The sequence below is a fragment of the Chiloscyllium plagiosum genome, chromosome 25, assembly GCF_004010195.1.
Source record: "Chiloscyllium plagiosum isolate BGI_BamShark_2017 chromosome 25, ASM401019v2, whole genome shotgun sequence".
NCBI classification, from domain to species: Eukaryota; Metazoa; Chordata; class Chondrichthyes; order Orectolobiformes; family Hemiscylliidae; genus Chiloscyllium; species Chiloscyllium plagiosum.
Window position 1 is genome coordinate 4,904,518 of NC_057734.1, and position 15,585 is coordinate 4,920,102.

The following is a 15,585-nucleotide window of genomic DNA, read 5'->3' on the forward strand; positions in this document are numbered from 1 at the left end:
CTCATTTTTTTCTCTGCGTATTTCCTTCTTAGTAATCCTCTGTTGTTCTTGAAAAGCTTCCCAGTCCTCTGTTTTCCCACTTATCTTTGCTATGTTATATTTTTTCTCTTTTAACTTTATATGTTTCTTAACTTCCCTCGTCAGCCACGGCCACTCATGCCTCCTCCTAGGATCTTTCTTCTTTCTTCCTTTTTGGAATGAACTGTTCCTGCATCTTCTGCATTATACACAGAAATAGCTGCCATTGTTCCTCCACTGTCATCCCTGCTAAGGTATTGCACCATTGAACTTTGGCCAGCTCCTCCCTCATAGCTCCATAGTTCCCTTTATTCAACAGAAATATTGTCACTTCCGATTGTACCCTCTCCCTCTCAAATTGCAGATTGAAGCTTTTTGCATTATGGTCACTATTTCCTAATGGCTCCTTCACTTCGAGGTCCCTGATCAATTCTGGTTCGTTGCACAATACCAGATCCAGAATTGCCTTCTCCCTGGTGGGCTCCAGCACCAGCTGTTCAAAGAATTCATCTCGGAGGCACTCCACAAAGTCTCTTTCTTGAGGTCCAATACCATCCTGATTCTCCCAGTCTACCTGCATGTTGAAATCCCCCATAACAACTGTAGTAACATCTTTGTGACAGGCCAATTTCAGCTCCTGATTCAACTTACATCCGACATCCAGACTACAGTTTGGAGGCCTGTAGATAACTCCCAAGAGGGTCTTTTTACCCTTAGAATTTCTCAGCTCTATCCACACTGACTCGACACCCCCTGATTCTAGGTTCCCCCCGCACAAGGGACTGAATATCATCCCTTACCAACATGGCCACCCCACCCCCTCTGCCCATCAGTCTGTCCTTACGATAGCGCATGTAGCCTTGAATATTCATTTCCCAGGCCCTGTCCACTTGAAGCCACGTCTCAGATATCCCCACAATATCGTTTCTGCCAATTTCCAAAAGAGCCTCAAGCTCATCCATCTTATTTCTAATGCTTTGTGCATTCATGTATAGTATTTTTAATTTGTTACTGCCCTCCCCCTTCCAATCAACTCCTATTTCGCTCAACTTTACAGCATGATCCCTTTTTGAGTTTTCTGCCTCATTGATACAGTTGTCTTTCTTGACTTCCCTTGTTCTAACTTTCCCTTCAATTTCCTTCTTAAACATCCAGTTTGTCCCCTTCCCCCCGCTACTTAGTTGAAACGTAGCTGTGCTGCAGTAGCAAACCTGCCTGCCAGAATGCTGGTCCCTAACCTATTAAGGTCCAAACCATCTCTCTTGTATAATTTATGTTTACCACAAAACATACCCCAGTGATCCAAGAATTTAAATCCTTGCTTCCTGCACCAGTTCCCCAGCCACACATTCAAGTCAATTATCTCCTTGTTTCTGGCCTCACCAGCTCGAGGAACTGGAAGCAAACCGGACATAACCACCCTGGACGTCCTGCTTTTCAGCCTTCTTCCTAGTTCTCCGAAGTCCCACTGTAGTATGTTCCTCCTCTTCTTCCCAACATCATTTGTGCCGACATGTACCACTACCTCTGGCCCTTCACCTTCGTTCTTGAGGATTTCCTGCACTCTGTCTGTGATGTCTTTAACCCTAGCACCAGGAAGGCAACACACCATCCTTAAGTCCCACCTGCTGCCACAAAAACCCCGGTCAGTTCCTCTCACTATGGAGTCCCCTATTACCATGGCTCTGTGCGATGTCCGACTTTTCCGCTCTGCCTCCACGCCAACATTTGATTGACAGACCTGGCCGCCTCGCGGACTGGCAGTGTCAACGTCTCTACTGTTTCCAAAAGATTCAACTTGTTCCTGACAGGTACTTCCCCCGGGGTCTCTTGCACCTGTCTCCTCTCTGCCTTCCTCATCGTCCGCTCTCTTCTGCTCTTTTCTGGTTGGTGTAATAACCTCGCTGAAGGTCTTGTACAGAAAGATCTTGTTCTGTCGGATGAGCCTAAGGTCCTCGAATTCTTTCATCAGTGCTGCAATATGCTCTGTCAGTAGCTGAACGTGCACACACTTTCCACACTTATACGAGCCAGACACACCAGAGTCGTTGACCTCCCACATCAAGCATGTAGCACACTGAACCAGCTTGACAGTCATGTCTTCACCCTCTGCAACTGTGGCGTAATCATTTCACTCAACCTCCTTGTCAAAGACTCCTGAGCTAAAGCCTCACTCTTCAATCCACAGGAACTTCCTTGGACTCTCTTTTTGGGGCAAGTCTGTGGACTTTTAATTTAGGTTAGAGGAGGAGGCCCTACTTTGTAGGACCTGGGGTCTAGAACACACCCACTCAAATAACAATCACTTACCTTCCTGACTGGCTTTGCGCTCCGACTTCACTTCCGCCCAGCGCCCGCCGCTCTCTGCTGCAACTTGTTTTAGAAGCAATAGGATTAGGATTAACTCAATAAATTGTGACGCAATAAATTAACTCAATAAATTCCCAAGAGTAGATCAAGTTTTGCACCTTCTCTAGTAGGTACATCCACATACTGAATCAGAAAATTGTCTTGTACACACTTAAGAAATTCCTCTCCATCTAAACCTTTAACACTATGGCAGACCCAGGTGAATGGGCAATTTCAGTAAATTCATGAAAATTGCAGTGGTCTTGATGCCATTTTCATGGGAATAAACAGCAGAACAGAGTAGATCATTGAATGATTTATGATGAGTCACAATTTATTGAGTTAATCCTATTGCTTCCTAAGACAAGTTGCAGGACAAACTGTGTTCATCATTCCTGTGTTTACATTTTCAGCAAATTCTGGGCCATTGCGAAAGGTCAGATTTCTAAGGTAAAAGACAAAAGACCTGGAAATTAGAAATAAAAACAGAAATTGCTGGAAAAACTCAGCAGTAATGATCTCCTACAACCTCTTCCAGCAGGCAGAAGGTACAGAAGCTTTAATACATGCACCAGCAGGTTCAGAAAGAGCTGTTATTAGACTAATGAATAGACTCTCTAACTTCAGATAGTACTGGTCTTGCCTAGTGCACACCCTGTGAGGCATAACCTGCATGCCTCTGCATCCGCATGTCCTTGCTTACTATGATCTGCCTCATAAACAAGGCTTTTCACTGTACTTAGGTACACGTGACAATAAATACATAAATAAAATAAATCAAGGTCTGGCAGCATTTGTGGAGAAATCAGAGTCAGTATTTCAGGTCCAGTGACATTCCTTCAGACTTTGATTGATTGATTTATTGACATATGTACCAAAGTATAGTGAAAAACCTTTTTTACAAGAAGTACAGGCAGATCATAGTATGCAAAGATGTACAGTTCAGAAAGATTTAGACAGAGGCATACAGGTTACATTGCACAGGCTGTGTGCTAGGCAAAATCAACACGAGCAAGAGCAACATTATTTGAGGATGGAGAGTCCATTCATCAGTCTAATATTGCAAGGAAGAAGCTGTTCCTGAACCTGCTAGTGCATGTATTCAGGCATCTATCCTCTGTCTGACGGAAGAGGTTGTCGAAGATCATTACCGGGGTGTCATGAGTTTTCAATTATGTTGGCAACCTTTCTGCAGTAGCGAGCCATGTAAATCGAGTCTATGGATGGAAGGTTGGCTTCCATGATGGTCTGGGCTGTGCATATCACCCTCTGTAGTTTTTCCAGTCCTGGGCAGAGCAGTTGCTGTACCAGGCGATTATGCACCTGGACATTATGCTGTCAATGGTATGGGTTGGTGAGGGTCCTTGTGGACATGTCAAAATTCCTGACCTGCCTGAGGAAGAAGAATCGTTGTTGTGCCTTCTTGACCATTGCATTCACGTGGGGAATCCAGGACAGTTGTTGGTTATCGTCACTCCGAGGAACTTGATGCACTCTACCCTTTCAACCTCAGTTCTGTAGATTGGGGCGTGTTCTCCTTTTTTTCTGAAGTCAATGATCAGTTCTTTAGTTTTGCTGACGATTAGAGAGAGGTTGTTCTCATTGCACTACACCACCAAGCCCTCTATCTACTTTCCGTATTTTGACTCGCAATTTCTGCAATTTATAAGGCACTTTCTGAGAAAATGACTGCAAGATGGTGGAAGATACCGACAAAAATAATTAACATTGAAACGATAAATCCAGTCAAGAATTTCAGACTGAATTGCAAGCATATTGGTTCAGTGGAAAGCAAATAAAGCAGTGATATCAGGATATTCTACCTGAAAAAGTGTGTCCAGCACAAGAATGAACTCTCAGATACAGTATTGCAGGCGAGAAATTCAATGGGGAATTCAGAAGAAATTTTTAATTAAAGGAGCAGTAAGAATGTGGAACTCACAACTGAGGGAGTAGCTGAACTGAATAATACAGATGCATTTAATAGGGGAGGGTCTAGGTAAGTACTTGAGGGATAAAGCATGTTTACAATGATAGAATTAAATTTAAGGTAAGTTAGGAGAAGGTTTTCATGTAGCATAAATGCCAGATTGGAGGGCCATATGACCTTTTCTGTGCCATACATCCTATTGCTGAAAATCAGCATTATGTCAAAGCTTTTCATTGTGCATTCATCAGGACAATCACAAAAATACCTATTTGAGGGAAAAATCAACATTTATACTACATGAGAGGTGAATTGGTCAGGGGTAAGTATAGGACTATAGGGTGGAGGAATGGGTCTGGGTGGATTTTGGAGGGTTAGTGTGGACTTGTTGGGCCGAAGGGCCTTTTTCCACACTGGAGGGGGTTCTATGATTCTAGTGTGGATTTGTTGGCAAGTGGATTGTGTGCCAAAATCCTTTAAATAATTCAAGAAAAACAAATTAATGTTACAATGGGAGATGATATGGTTTGTTGAGATAGAGGAATTATATGACTGCCTGTGCTGTAACTGAGGTATCTGGAAGGGTAGAGGAGAGGGAAGTATTTTGAATTGCCTTAAACTTTTAATCCACATGAGCAAATGAAAGGAGGGGTAACAACTCTGTCACATTGTCAAGAGGTGATGGGCTTTACAGCAAGGAGGATAATTAGGGACATTAGATTTATGGAAGATAGTTAGAAATTTGCCAACTTTTATAGGTGCGTCATCGAGAGCATTCTGTCTGGATACATCACTACGTGGTATGGCAACTGTACCATTCAAGATCGGAGACGGTTACAGAGAGTGGTGAACTCAGCCCAGAAAATCACAAAGGCCAACCTCCTATCTATAGAATCTTATCTACCAGGTCCGCTGTCAAGGAAAGGTTGGGAAGAAGCCTGAACACACGCACCACCCGGTTTCAAAACAGTTTATACCCTACTGTTTTTAGAATACTAAATGGACTCACAAACTCTTAGCATTCGCCTGTACCTGTGTTTTTGTTTTTGCCGCTGTTACCTATTATTTACTATCTATGCTACGTAACTCTGTGATCTGCCTGTATTGCTCGCAAGACAAAACTTTTCACTGTGCCCCGGTCCACGTGACAATAAATTTAATTCAATACTGAAGCAGTCAAATCAATATAAACAAAGCCAGTAACAATGCAAAACAATCCCAATGTTACTAGGGACAAAGTTACAATAATCTTTAGTACTTCCTGAGTCTCTTGTAGTAATGCAGTTGTGTTCTCTCTCTCTCTGTCTCTCTCCCTCTCCCTCTCCCTCTCCCCAAACCCACCCCTCTCTCCCCAGCCCCCCTCTCTCTTGATGGTCTCTGTCTGTTGCCATGCTGGTCTCTTCAGAAGGCATCATACAAGAGCAAAGTCTGCAGGTAAACCCTGTTTTTACACCTTTTAGATGGTTTTCTGGAACTTTCTATAGTTCTCATCAATCAGAGAGATACACTTAATAGTTTGAAAAAAGACTCAATCATTTAGATGATGTGGAGGTGCCAGTGTTGTACTTGGGTGGTCAAAGTTTAAAATCACAACACCAGATTATAGTCCAACAGGTTTATTTGGAAGTTCAGATCAGAGTGATGCTGGAAAAGCACAGCAGGTCAGGCAGCATCCGAGGAGCAGGAATTCCTAGGTTTATTTGGAAGTACAAGCTTTCGGAGTGCTGCTCCTTCATCAGGCAACAGTAGGACAGCTACGTAGGACACAAAATTTATAAGTAAAAGATCAAAGTGTCATACAATTGATGCAATGTATCACACAAATCTAAATGCCATGGGCACCCGTATGGGCCCCAGCTATGCCTGTCTCTTTGTCGGCTACGTAGAATAGTCCATCTTCCGTAGTTACACCGGCACCACTCCCCACCTCTTCTTCCGCTACACTGATGACTGCATCGGCGCGAGGAGGTTGAGCAGTTCATCAACTTCACTAACACATTCCACCCTGACCTTAAATTCACCTGATGGAAATGTGTTGCTGGAAAAGCGCAGCAGGTCAGGCAGCATCTAGGGAACAGGAGAATCGACGTTTCGGGCATTAGCCCTTCTTCAGGAATGAGGAAAGTTGGTCCAGCAGGCTAAGATAAAAGATAGGTTAGGTCAGGTTAGAGTCTGTCTGTATCCCAACCTGGATAGACAAAGAAACTGCAGAATCCAAAGTAGACAGGTAGGAGGCTGGAAGAACACAGCAAGCCAGGCAGCCTCAGGAGGTGGAGTCAACATTTTGGATGTAACCCTTCTTCAGGACTGGGGGTGGGTGTGGGGTAAGCTGCAGATAAGGCGGGGGCAGGGTGGTGAAGTAGGGATAGGTGAAGACAGGTAGAGGGTACGACCTGGTTGGTCAATGTGAGGAATGAATCCAGTTGGTGGCAGGTAGCAGTGGAAGGGAGAAGGAGGCGCTGGGAAGTGACACGGGAGATGGTGATGGAGGTTATTTGAAATTGGATAACTCAATGCTGAGTCCTCCGGGCTATAGGGTGCCCAGGCGGAAGATAAGGTGTTATTCCTCCAATAGGAGCTGTGTTTTGTTTGGCAATGGAGGAGACCAAGGATAGTCATGTCAGAAAGGGAGAGCTTGGAGGAATTGAAATCCCAGTCTGGAGTCAGATTGATTTTATTTCCAAAGTAGGAATTCATAAAATGTCATATGGACTGATGCCTACAGATTGTGTGCTTTTCGAACAAAATAGAATGCATCATTTAGATGGCATGCTGCTGTTAGTTTCTTTCTGTAGCAGGACCCGGTGCCTTTCTGTCTGGGCTCTCCTTTGTTTAGTGGATAAGTTGTTAAGGTATGTCTGTTGCCTTTTACATTTTGCTAATATCATTAACACCTGGCTGCTGTTTTTGCACTGTATCTGGTGTGTGGGTTTTTGTGACTTCAGAGCTTTACTTGGCCAATGTATCCAGAATCCCTTGCTGTTTGGCCAAGATAGCTGGGGCTGCTACATTTCCCCCCTTTTTTAATGGAAAAAAGCTGATGCGAATAAAGTTCAAACCTAATTGTAAAAGTTGGTTATGTTTGTTGTCAGGAGAGTACATACAGGATTGTAGATTCAGTAACCAGAACAAAGAGTCTGTCCCATTTAGCATGGTGATAGTGCCACACAGTACGAAGGGGGTATTTCGTCTCCACAAGGACTATGCAGTGGTTGTTCTTACCAGTACTGTCATGGACAGATGCTTCTGCATCCAGCAGATTGATAAGGATGAGATCAGGTATGTTTTTCCCTCTTATTGGTTCCCTCACTACCTCCTGCACACCCAGTCTGGTAGCTATGTCTTAGGACCTGACCAGCTCAATCAGTAGTGCTGCTGCCAAGTCAGGACATTGAAAACCCCCAACCAATCCCCATCTATGGTCTGGGACAGGTGAGACACTTTGCTATGAGGGCCAGTTCTTACAATAGGATAATCATTGAATTGAATTTATTGTCCCGTGTACTGAGGCACAGTGAAAAGCTTAGTCTTGTGAGCAATACAGGCAAATCACTTCGTTAAATAGCATAGATAAGTAAATTATAGGTAAACAGTGGCAAAAACAAAAACACAGGTGCAGGCGAATGTTAAGAGTTTGTGAGTCCATTCAGTATTCTAACAACAGTAGGGTAGAAACTGTTTCGAATCCAGCTGGTGCATGCGTTCAGGCTTCTGTATCCTCTCCCCAATGGTAGAGATTGTAGAAAAACATTGCCAGGGTGGGATAGATCTTTGAGAATGCTGGCGGCCTTTCCTTGACAGCGGGCCTGGTAGATGGATTCTATAGATGGGAGGTTGGCCTTTGTGATTGTCTGGGCTGAGTTCACTCTCTGTAACCGTCTCTGATCTTGAATGGTACAGTTGCCTTACCAGGTAGTGATACAGCCAAACAGAACGCTCTCGATGACGCACCTATAAAAGTTGGCAAGGGTATTCGCCTTCATGTCAAATTTCCTCAGCTGCTTGAGGAAGAGGAGACGTTATCGGGCCTTTGTAACCAGTGCATCCACGTGAAGAGTCCAAGTAAACTTGTTATTGATGACCACTCCCAGAAGCTTGATACTCTCCACTCGTTCCACCTCTGTGCTGTTAATGTAGAGGGGGGGCATGAGTAACATCCCGCCGATAGTCAATAATGAGTTCCTTGGTTTTGCCGGCATTGAGAGCTAGTTTGTTCTCAGTGCACCATTTCTCCAGGTCTCCCACTTCCCATCTGTAATCTGTTTCATTGTCCTCCCATTAGTATATTTCTACTTCCTTGGGATGAATTTCTGCTGTGCCTCCTGAATTAACCCCAGAAGCTCCTGCCATTGTTGCTCTACCATCCTCTCTGCTAGGCTCCCCTTCCCAATCACCTCTGGCCAGTCCTTCCTCATGTCTTTGAAGCTATCTTTACTCAACTGTAACCCTATTACATCTGATTCCAGCATCTCCCTCTCAAACTGCAGGGTGAACTCTATCACATTATGGTCACTACTCCCTTCGGGTTCCTTCACCTTCAGCTCTCTCATCAAGTCTGCCTCATTATATATATGACCAAATTCAGAATTGTCTGTTCCCTCCACCACAAGCTGCTCCAAAAAAAATCTTATATACATTCCTCAAATTCCTTTTCTTTGTATCCGCTACCAACGTAAATTTGCTAGTCCTCTTGCATGTGTTATATTGTGTCTGAATTGGATGGTTACAAAAATAATTACTGAATGCTCAGAAGGCTCTGAGTTCCCCCCCCCCCCAACCCAAAGGTGTGTCTTAATATCTCTAAACAGGCTAATTTACAAATAAAGGATTGTATAAACTGACCAAACAAAAAAAAGCTGTGTGCTTTCTCAATAGGAGTTAGCTTTTGGATAGGGAAAGGATCCAGGAGGGAAAAGTGGACATTGGTGTTTGTACTAAATTATAGATTACAATAAAACCCTTGTATAAAGTCTTTTGCTGTCTAATTCAACATTATGTATATCAATCTATCAATCATTGTAACTCATTTTCATAATTAAACCCTTTTAGCCCCAGTATCATTGTAATAGATCTGAATTACTCCTCCTCCAGCACCAATACAGACTTCATCAGGTATGGTGCACAGGACAGGCCATTAAGCAATCTTAATACTGGGAGATTGGGGTGGTTGTCAAAGACATCCCAGAAATACACAAAGACAGCTGTTTTGTTCATCAAAAGCTGCAGTAATCAACACGACTCCTGAAAAGAAAACTTGATTCCTGTTTACCATTAGAGGGCATTGGCCAGGAATTGTTATCAAACAGAATAGGTACAGGAAAGGGGACAAAAAAAGGGAAAAGTATTCAAATTAATGTCAAGTTAAATAATGTTAATTTTTCCTACTTTCCAATGTCAAATAATGTTAATTTTTCCTACTTTCGAATCAAATAATGTTAATTTTTCCTACTTTCCAATGTCTGGTTTCAGTTCCATTATCTGAAAATTGCCAAGAGTTGAAAAAATGCTTGTAAAGTCAAGATTGTGATTCAGGAAATATTACATTTTCCCCACATTGCATTTGGCTGAACATTTTCTAGACTGGCATTAGGAATGTACAAGTATGGCATTATTGTTTTTAAAGATGGTTATTAAAATTATTTTAATTCATTTTTCTTTGTATTATTTCCTTCCACCATCTTTTTTTGTACAAAACAACTTGAATGGCAAGTCACCTGTGGATTTCTGTCTGACTTTATCACTCCTGCTCAATTGTACACATTAGCCCCAAACCAGATGGCTTATATCTCTGTCTTTAGAACTGACAAAGGTCATCATATTTGTAGTTGATGGATTTAAAGGCCAATTAGCTTTGGGAGCTCATACAGCTGTTGCGAATAATTCCACAGTATGTAACTAGATTATTCCTAGTGAGCTGTTCTCACTTTAAATGGTTGTTAAAGATGACTTTCATAATCTCAGAATAATGAATTATGCATAGAGTGGACTGTGAACATTGGGTCATTAAGTATATTCAGGATTGAGATAGAAAGATTTTTAATGAGTAAGAGAATCAATGGTTATGAGAGAAAAGGCAGGAAAGTGGTATTGTGGATTTTCAGATCAGCCATGATGTCATTGAAGGGTGGAGCAGACTCAATGGGCTGAATGGTCTACTTCTGATCCTTTGCCTTGTGATCTTATTTGTACAGTGCCTTTAATGACCTGAGGATGTCGCAAAGTGCCTCACAGCCAATTAAGTACTTTTCGAAGTGTAGTCACTGTTGTACTATTGAAAATAGCTTTTGTCTTGCAAAGCCTCCTTTCTTTCAATCTTTTAGAGACATGAAGAATGCATATTACAAGGCAGGCTAAGAATAAAAGCGCAATTTATGCAGAACTCTCCTTGGACTGACATCCTCAGCAGGAATTCAGAATCCCAGTCTTCCTTCATGATGTTCATTGAATGAAACTTCATGATGTAATGAGAAATTTCAGTGAAAGCATTTACATACCATTGAATTGTTAAATGCAGGAGACCATTCGGCCCATTGTGCATCTTTCAAAGAGCTATCCAATTAGTTCTACTCCCTCATTCTTTCCTGGGATTTGCTTCCATCCTCCTTTCAGGCAGTGTATTCCATATAAAATTAATGTAGCAGCTTTAAAGTACAGAATAAAGGACATATAAATGGAAGCATTGTGTACAAATGCAAAAACGTAATCTTTAAAAAACACCGGTTCAGCCACAACTGAGTCTTGTGCTTAATTTTGAACACCAGACTTTAAAGAGGAACGTGTTGGCTTGAGAGAGCCTTGAAAAAAGGGTCTACCAGGAACGTTTCCAGAGTTGTGAGACTTATAGTTACATAAGTAAATTGAGAATAGTATGAAGGTGTATACTCCAATTGTCAGATATCAGGCTGTGAAAATCTCTCCAGCCTCTTGTCTGTGTGAACCAGGTGCTGTGCTTTAGTAATTTCTCTTCAACCTTTGTTTGAGCTCTGTTTTTCCAAGTCGGTTGACTAGAGAATTAAAAATTTGTTTGAAGCCTTTCCCAGTTTCCACACATTGCTGCCTTTGCAAACTTGTTTCCAAAGAGGCAAAGTTAATCTTTTTAGTCAACGTTCAAATGACAAGCCAGTGAAACCACAAGAACGCAACTTATCTCAAGATATCTTTCGTCTCTTAAATCCTTCACTGTTTCTTTCAGCTTTTGTTTCTGCGTCTGATTCACGTTGCTGCACTTTGTATCTCAAGGACAAGCTCCTCGTTCATATTTATAAACATTTATTCTTTTCTGCTTTCTGTAGTTGGAGATTGTTTCAATGCTTCCTGCGGATGTAGCATCAGCAGGTTAGTCTTAGTACATGTCTTCAATTCCACTTAATAAGAAACCGCATGGAACAGATTATACAAATTCCCAGAATAAAGAGGTGAGTGTTTGTAGTTCTGAAACAACTGTGCCCACCAGACTATGACGCATAACAAGTCCAAAGAGTATATTTGTTCTTGTGCAATCCCATTTCTATCCAGAAGATAAAATGCCACAAAAAAAAACAAATGTATCAAGCAACTAAATGTTCAATGTTAGAACAAATTGTGGCACTCTTGTTAATTGACTTATGGTGTGGGCTTCACCTTCAACAGGATATTTTCCCTGATGTGACAACACTTCTCTCACATAACATAAGAAACAGGGCAAGAATACCATTGTATTGAATGATCCAACAAACATTAATGATGGTTAGCTATTATTTTGATTTAATCCCTGTCCTCCCGTTCACTTTTTTGATCACACAGCAATGCCGTTTGATGAGAAAGGCACTGCTTGTCACTGGCCACCCTGGTGTTTCCTTTCTTCCTGGTGGTGGAAATTGAATAAAAATTTCCTGTTGTCTTTCACTGTGTCGTAGACCTGCAAACCCACACCACATGGGTGCTGGGGAAAAATATAAGCACTACTGCTTAGGTGGTAGTGTGGGGGGGTAAGAAAAAAATATATAACCAGGAGATTTAAAGTCTCCTCAGTAAAAAGAAAGGAAAAAAATATAAACAAGCATGACGTTCACAGGCATGTAACTGTCTGAGCTCATACGAAGATTACAACACATTTGAAAATGTGTCTGTTCAGCTGTAATAAAGTCCTGTTCACTTGTGGCTGATGATATTTAAGATCTATGATTTTGGAATATAAGTATTAGGAGCAGAAGTAAACCATTTGGCCTCTTGAAAAATTCAACAAGATCAGTGCTGATCTGTTTGCGTATTACCCAACAACCTTTGATCCACCCGTCTAATGAAAAAAAAAATCTATCTTCACCTTAAAAGTGTTCAATGATGCCCCCCCCCCTTTCTTTCTCAGATGGACAATTCTGAAGTCATACAAACCTCAGAGAAAAAGCTTCTCCATATCTCTGGTCTAGAAGTGTGACTCTTCCTTTTCAACAGTGCCCCCTATTTCAGGCCTCAGCAGCAACAGAAAACATCATCTTGTTAAGACTATTCACGTTCAATCAAGTCACCCCAACTCATCTAAACTCTAAAGCAAACTATCACGTCTGACCAATCATTCTCTTTAAGACAGCTTGTTCATTCCAAGCATTGTTCCAAACCTCCTCTTATGTAATTACATACAGCCTTAAATAACACAATGATGGATAAAAGAACACCACTGTTTGTGTCTGATAATATCTTATGTTTTCTAATGAGATGAGTTTCTGAATTTCAGCCCATGATCTAATCAATTTTATGATCATGTACTGCATATAAAACGTAATTGTACAGCATTATACTATTACCTCTATTAGTGAGATTTAGACGCATTTTAAATTAAAATTGAATCTGAGCAAATCTTTGAAGAACCAGCTCAAGTAATTTTACAGACCTACCGAATCAGCAAAGTTACAAAATAAGATTAAAAGCCAATCTAAAATTCCAGGTCTATGACAGGTAAAAAACACCATTGTTCAAAAAGAAAAATTTTACAAAATTGAATTTTAAACCAAGAACACACGGCTATTTAAGAAAAGGCCATTCAATCCATTTTAACCCTTTGTATCATTCATGAATGACTACTGGCTTTTCTACTTCCAGAAATAATATTGTAATAAGTAAATTCCTGACTGATCACCTATTCCTCTCTTCAAGATATCTTATTTGAGACCAAAAATTATCAACATTGCAATAGTGACTTTCACCTTTCATAATTCATATGTGCTTGGCCAGTGAGCCGGGAATGTTTATAGTGTCGACTCAGTTTTTGCTTCAGACCAGGTTTTGTGTGTCATTTGCAGGTCTCTGGTTCAAACTTTGAATCCAATAACTAGATTAGATATGCACGTCTCACTTACTGTGAAGTAACAGTGTTATAGATATTTGTAGCTGACAAGTAACAGTACCCTGCTGAATTTAAAAAGATTCTACAAGAAATTGACGTCTCTGCAGAATCACTAAAGTGCACTGTATTTTTCATGTCACTGTGGAGAAACTAAAATTTCTGCTGTAATGATGTTCAAAATGCATAGTAATCACTTGTCAAGTTTAATCCTTTCAAAAGGGTATCCTTGCATGGTAACAAAGCCATATTCAGTGCTACTTCTTATAGGAAGATTAGCTGTTGCTTGGTATTCAGTTTCTTGAATTGAAAATAAATGGCAGGTTATTCTCACAGTAACAGTGGGAAGTATCCAGAACTCTGTACTGATAGCACAATGAAGGGTAAAGTCAAATTTTCTTTTGTCTTTTTGTTTCATTTTTATAAGAGGTCGGGTGGGTCAGCAGTGAAGAATTAAAATCCCTGGTGGGGATCTGGAATGCATTGTCTGGGACGGTGGTTGAGGTAGGGACTTTAAAAGGTACTTGACAGAGCCCTTGAAATGTCATGACATTCAAGACTATGAGACTAGTGTAGGTCTAGTGTTGTTTTAGCACTATAGACTTGGTGGGCTGAAGGGTCTCTTCTATATCATTGTATGATTCTATGATTTCAAACGGTGTGTAAAACATGGCACAAAAATTAGTTCCCATAAGTATAGCAGCTGACTTGAGGTGAAAGACAGCATCTGTTCAATAGCAAAATGCTGCAGGACACATAGCTAGCAGGTTGTTCTCCATCTTGTTTCCTAATCTGGTTGTGTGTGAATTTCACAAAAGCATATTGTTGTGCACAGTTTGTGTTAACAACTTGCTCATATTCCTCCCAGATTTTGCTTTCATGGTCTTTAAGCAGGCACTCCCAGATTATCCCAACCTGTTGTAATGTGAACAAAGGCTGATCTTTCTTAGGTAATCCTCCTGGTGAGATTGGTGCATTCGGTAGCAAAGCATTAAATGATCCTTCGACAGATATGTTCGCCTCACTTTGATTAAGACGTCCTTCTAACTGTCTGCTCCATTGAAAGTGGCTGTATTCTTTCATGATGTTCTGAAATCTCTGTACTGGTGTCAGCTAATGGGCTAAGGAAGTCTCTCCACCAAATACTGCTGGCTATGTCTTCAGGAATGTCTGTGGGGATGTCGTCCCAGTGCCTGGCCTTTTTTAACTAGAACTGCAGACAGGGCTTTAAGTAGTTGGGGTGGGGTTCAGATGCATGGAAAAATAAAATATAAAAGTGTAAGGAGAAGGTAGGAGTTCAGGTTAGTGACAAGGCTGATTATTACTAGGAAATGAAAGGAAGGGATAGAGTATGTGAATATTACATTGCAACAAGAAATTGTACAAGAGTAGGAGAAATTGATAATAGGACAAACTTAAAGGCTTTGTATCTGAATGTGTGTAGCTTTTGATGTAAAGTTAATGAGTAAACAGCACAATTAGAGGTAAATAGAAATGATTTAATGAGGATTACTGAGATGTGATTACAAAGAGACCAGATCTGGGAGTTGAATATCCATGGGTACTCAGTGCTTCAGAAAGATAGACAGAAAGGAAAAGGAGGTGGTGTAGCTTTGTTGGCAAAGGAAGAGATCACATGTAGTGAGAATTGACCTTGGCACTGGAGATCAAGATGTAGAATTAATCTTGGTAAAAGTAAGAAATAGCAAGGGAAAGAAGGCCTTTGTGGGAGTAGTCCACAGCTGATGTAATCTATAACATCCATTCCATAGTAGGACACAGGAATAACCAGGAAATACTGGGGATTTGTAAGAAAGATATGGCAGTAATCATGGGTGATTTTAATATGCATATAGACTAGATTAATCAAATTGGGAGAAAGTGAGCACTGCAGGTGCTGGAGGTCAGAGTCGAGCAGATCAAGCAGCATCTGAGGAGCAGGAGAATCGGGCATAAGGTCTTCATCAGGAATGAA

At 41.2% G+C, this 15,585-nt stretch overlaps 1 protein-coding gene across 2 annotated transcripts in view; it reads left to right on the forward strand.

Moving 5' to 3' along the window:
- The window catches only part of LOC122562524 (catechol O-methyltransferase-like), a 234,766-nt gene that overhangs the window by 190,586 nt on the left and 28,595 nt on the right, over positions 1–15,585 (forward strand). The window contains exon 1 of one of the 2 annotated variants that reach the window (XM_043715397.1): positions 5,670–5,728. The exons of the other annotated variant lie outside the window; for it this stretch is intronic. Coding sequence (XP_043571332.1) covers positions 5,684–5,728 — 45 coding nt within the window. The 5' untranslated portion in view covers positions 5,670–5,683. Of the gene's footprint in view, positions 1–5,669; positions 5,729–15,585 lie in introns of those variants that run through there. 2 annotated transcript variants of the gene reach the window in all.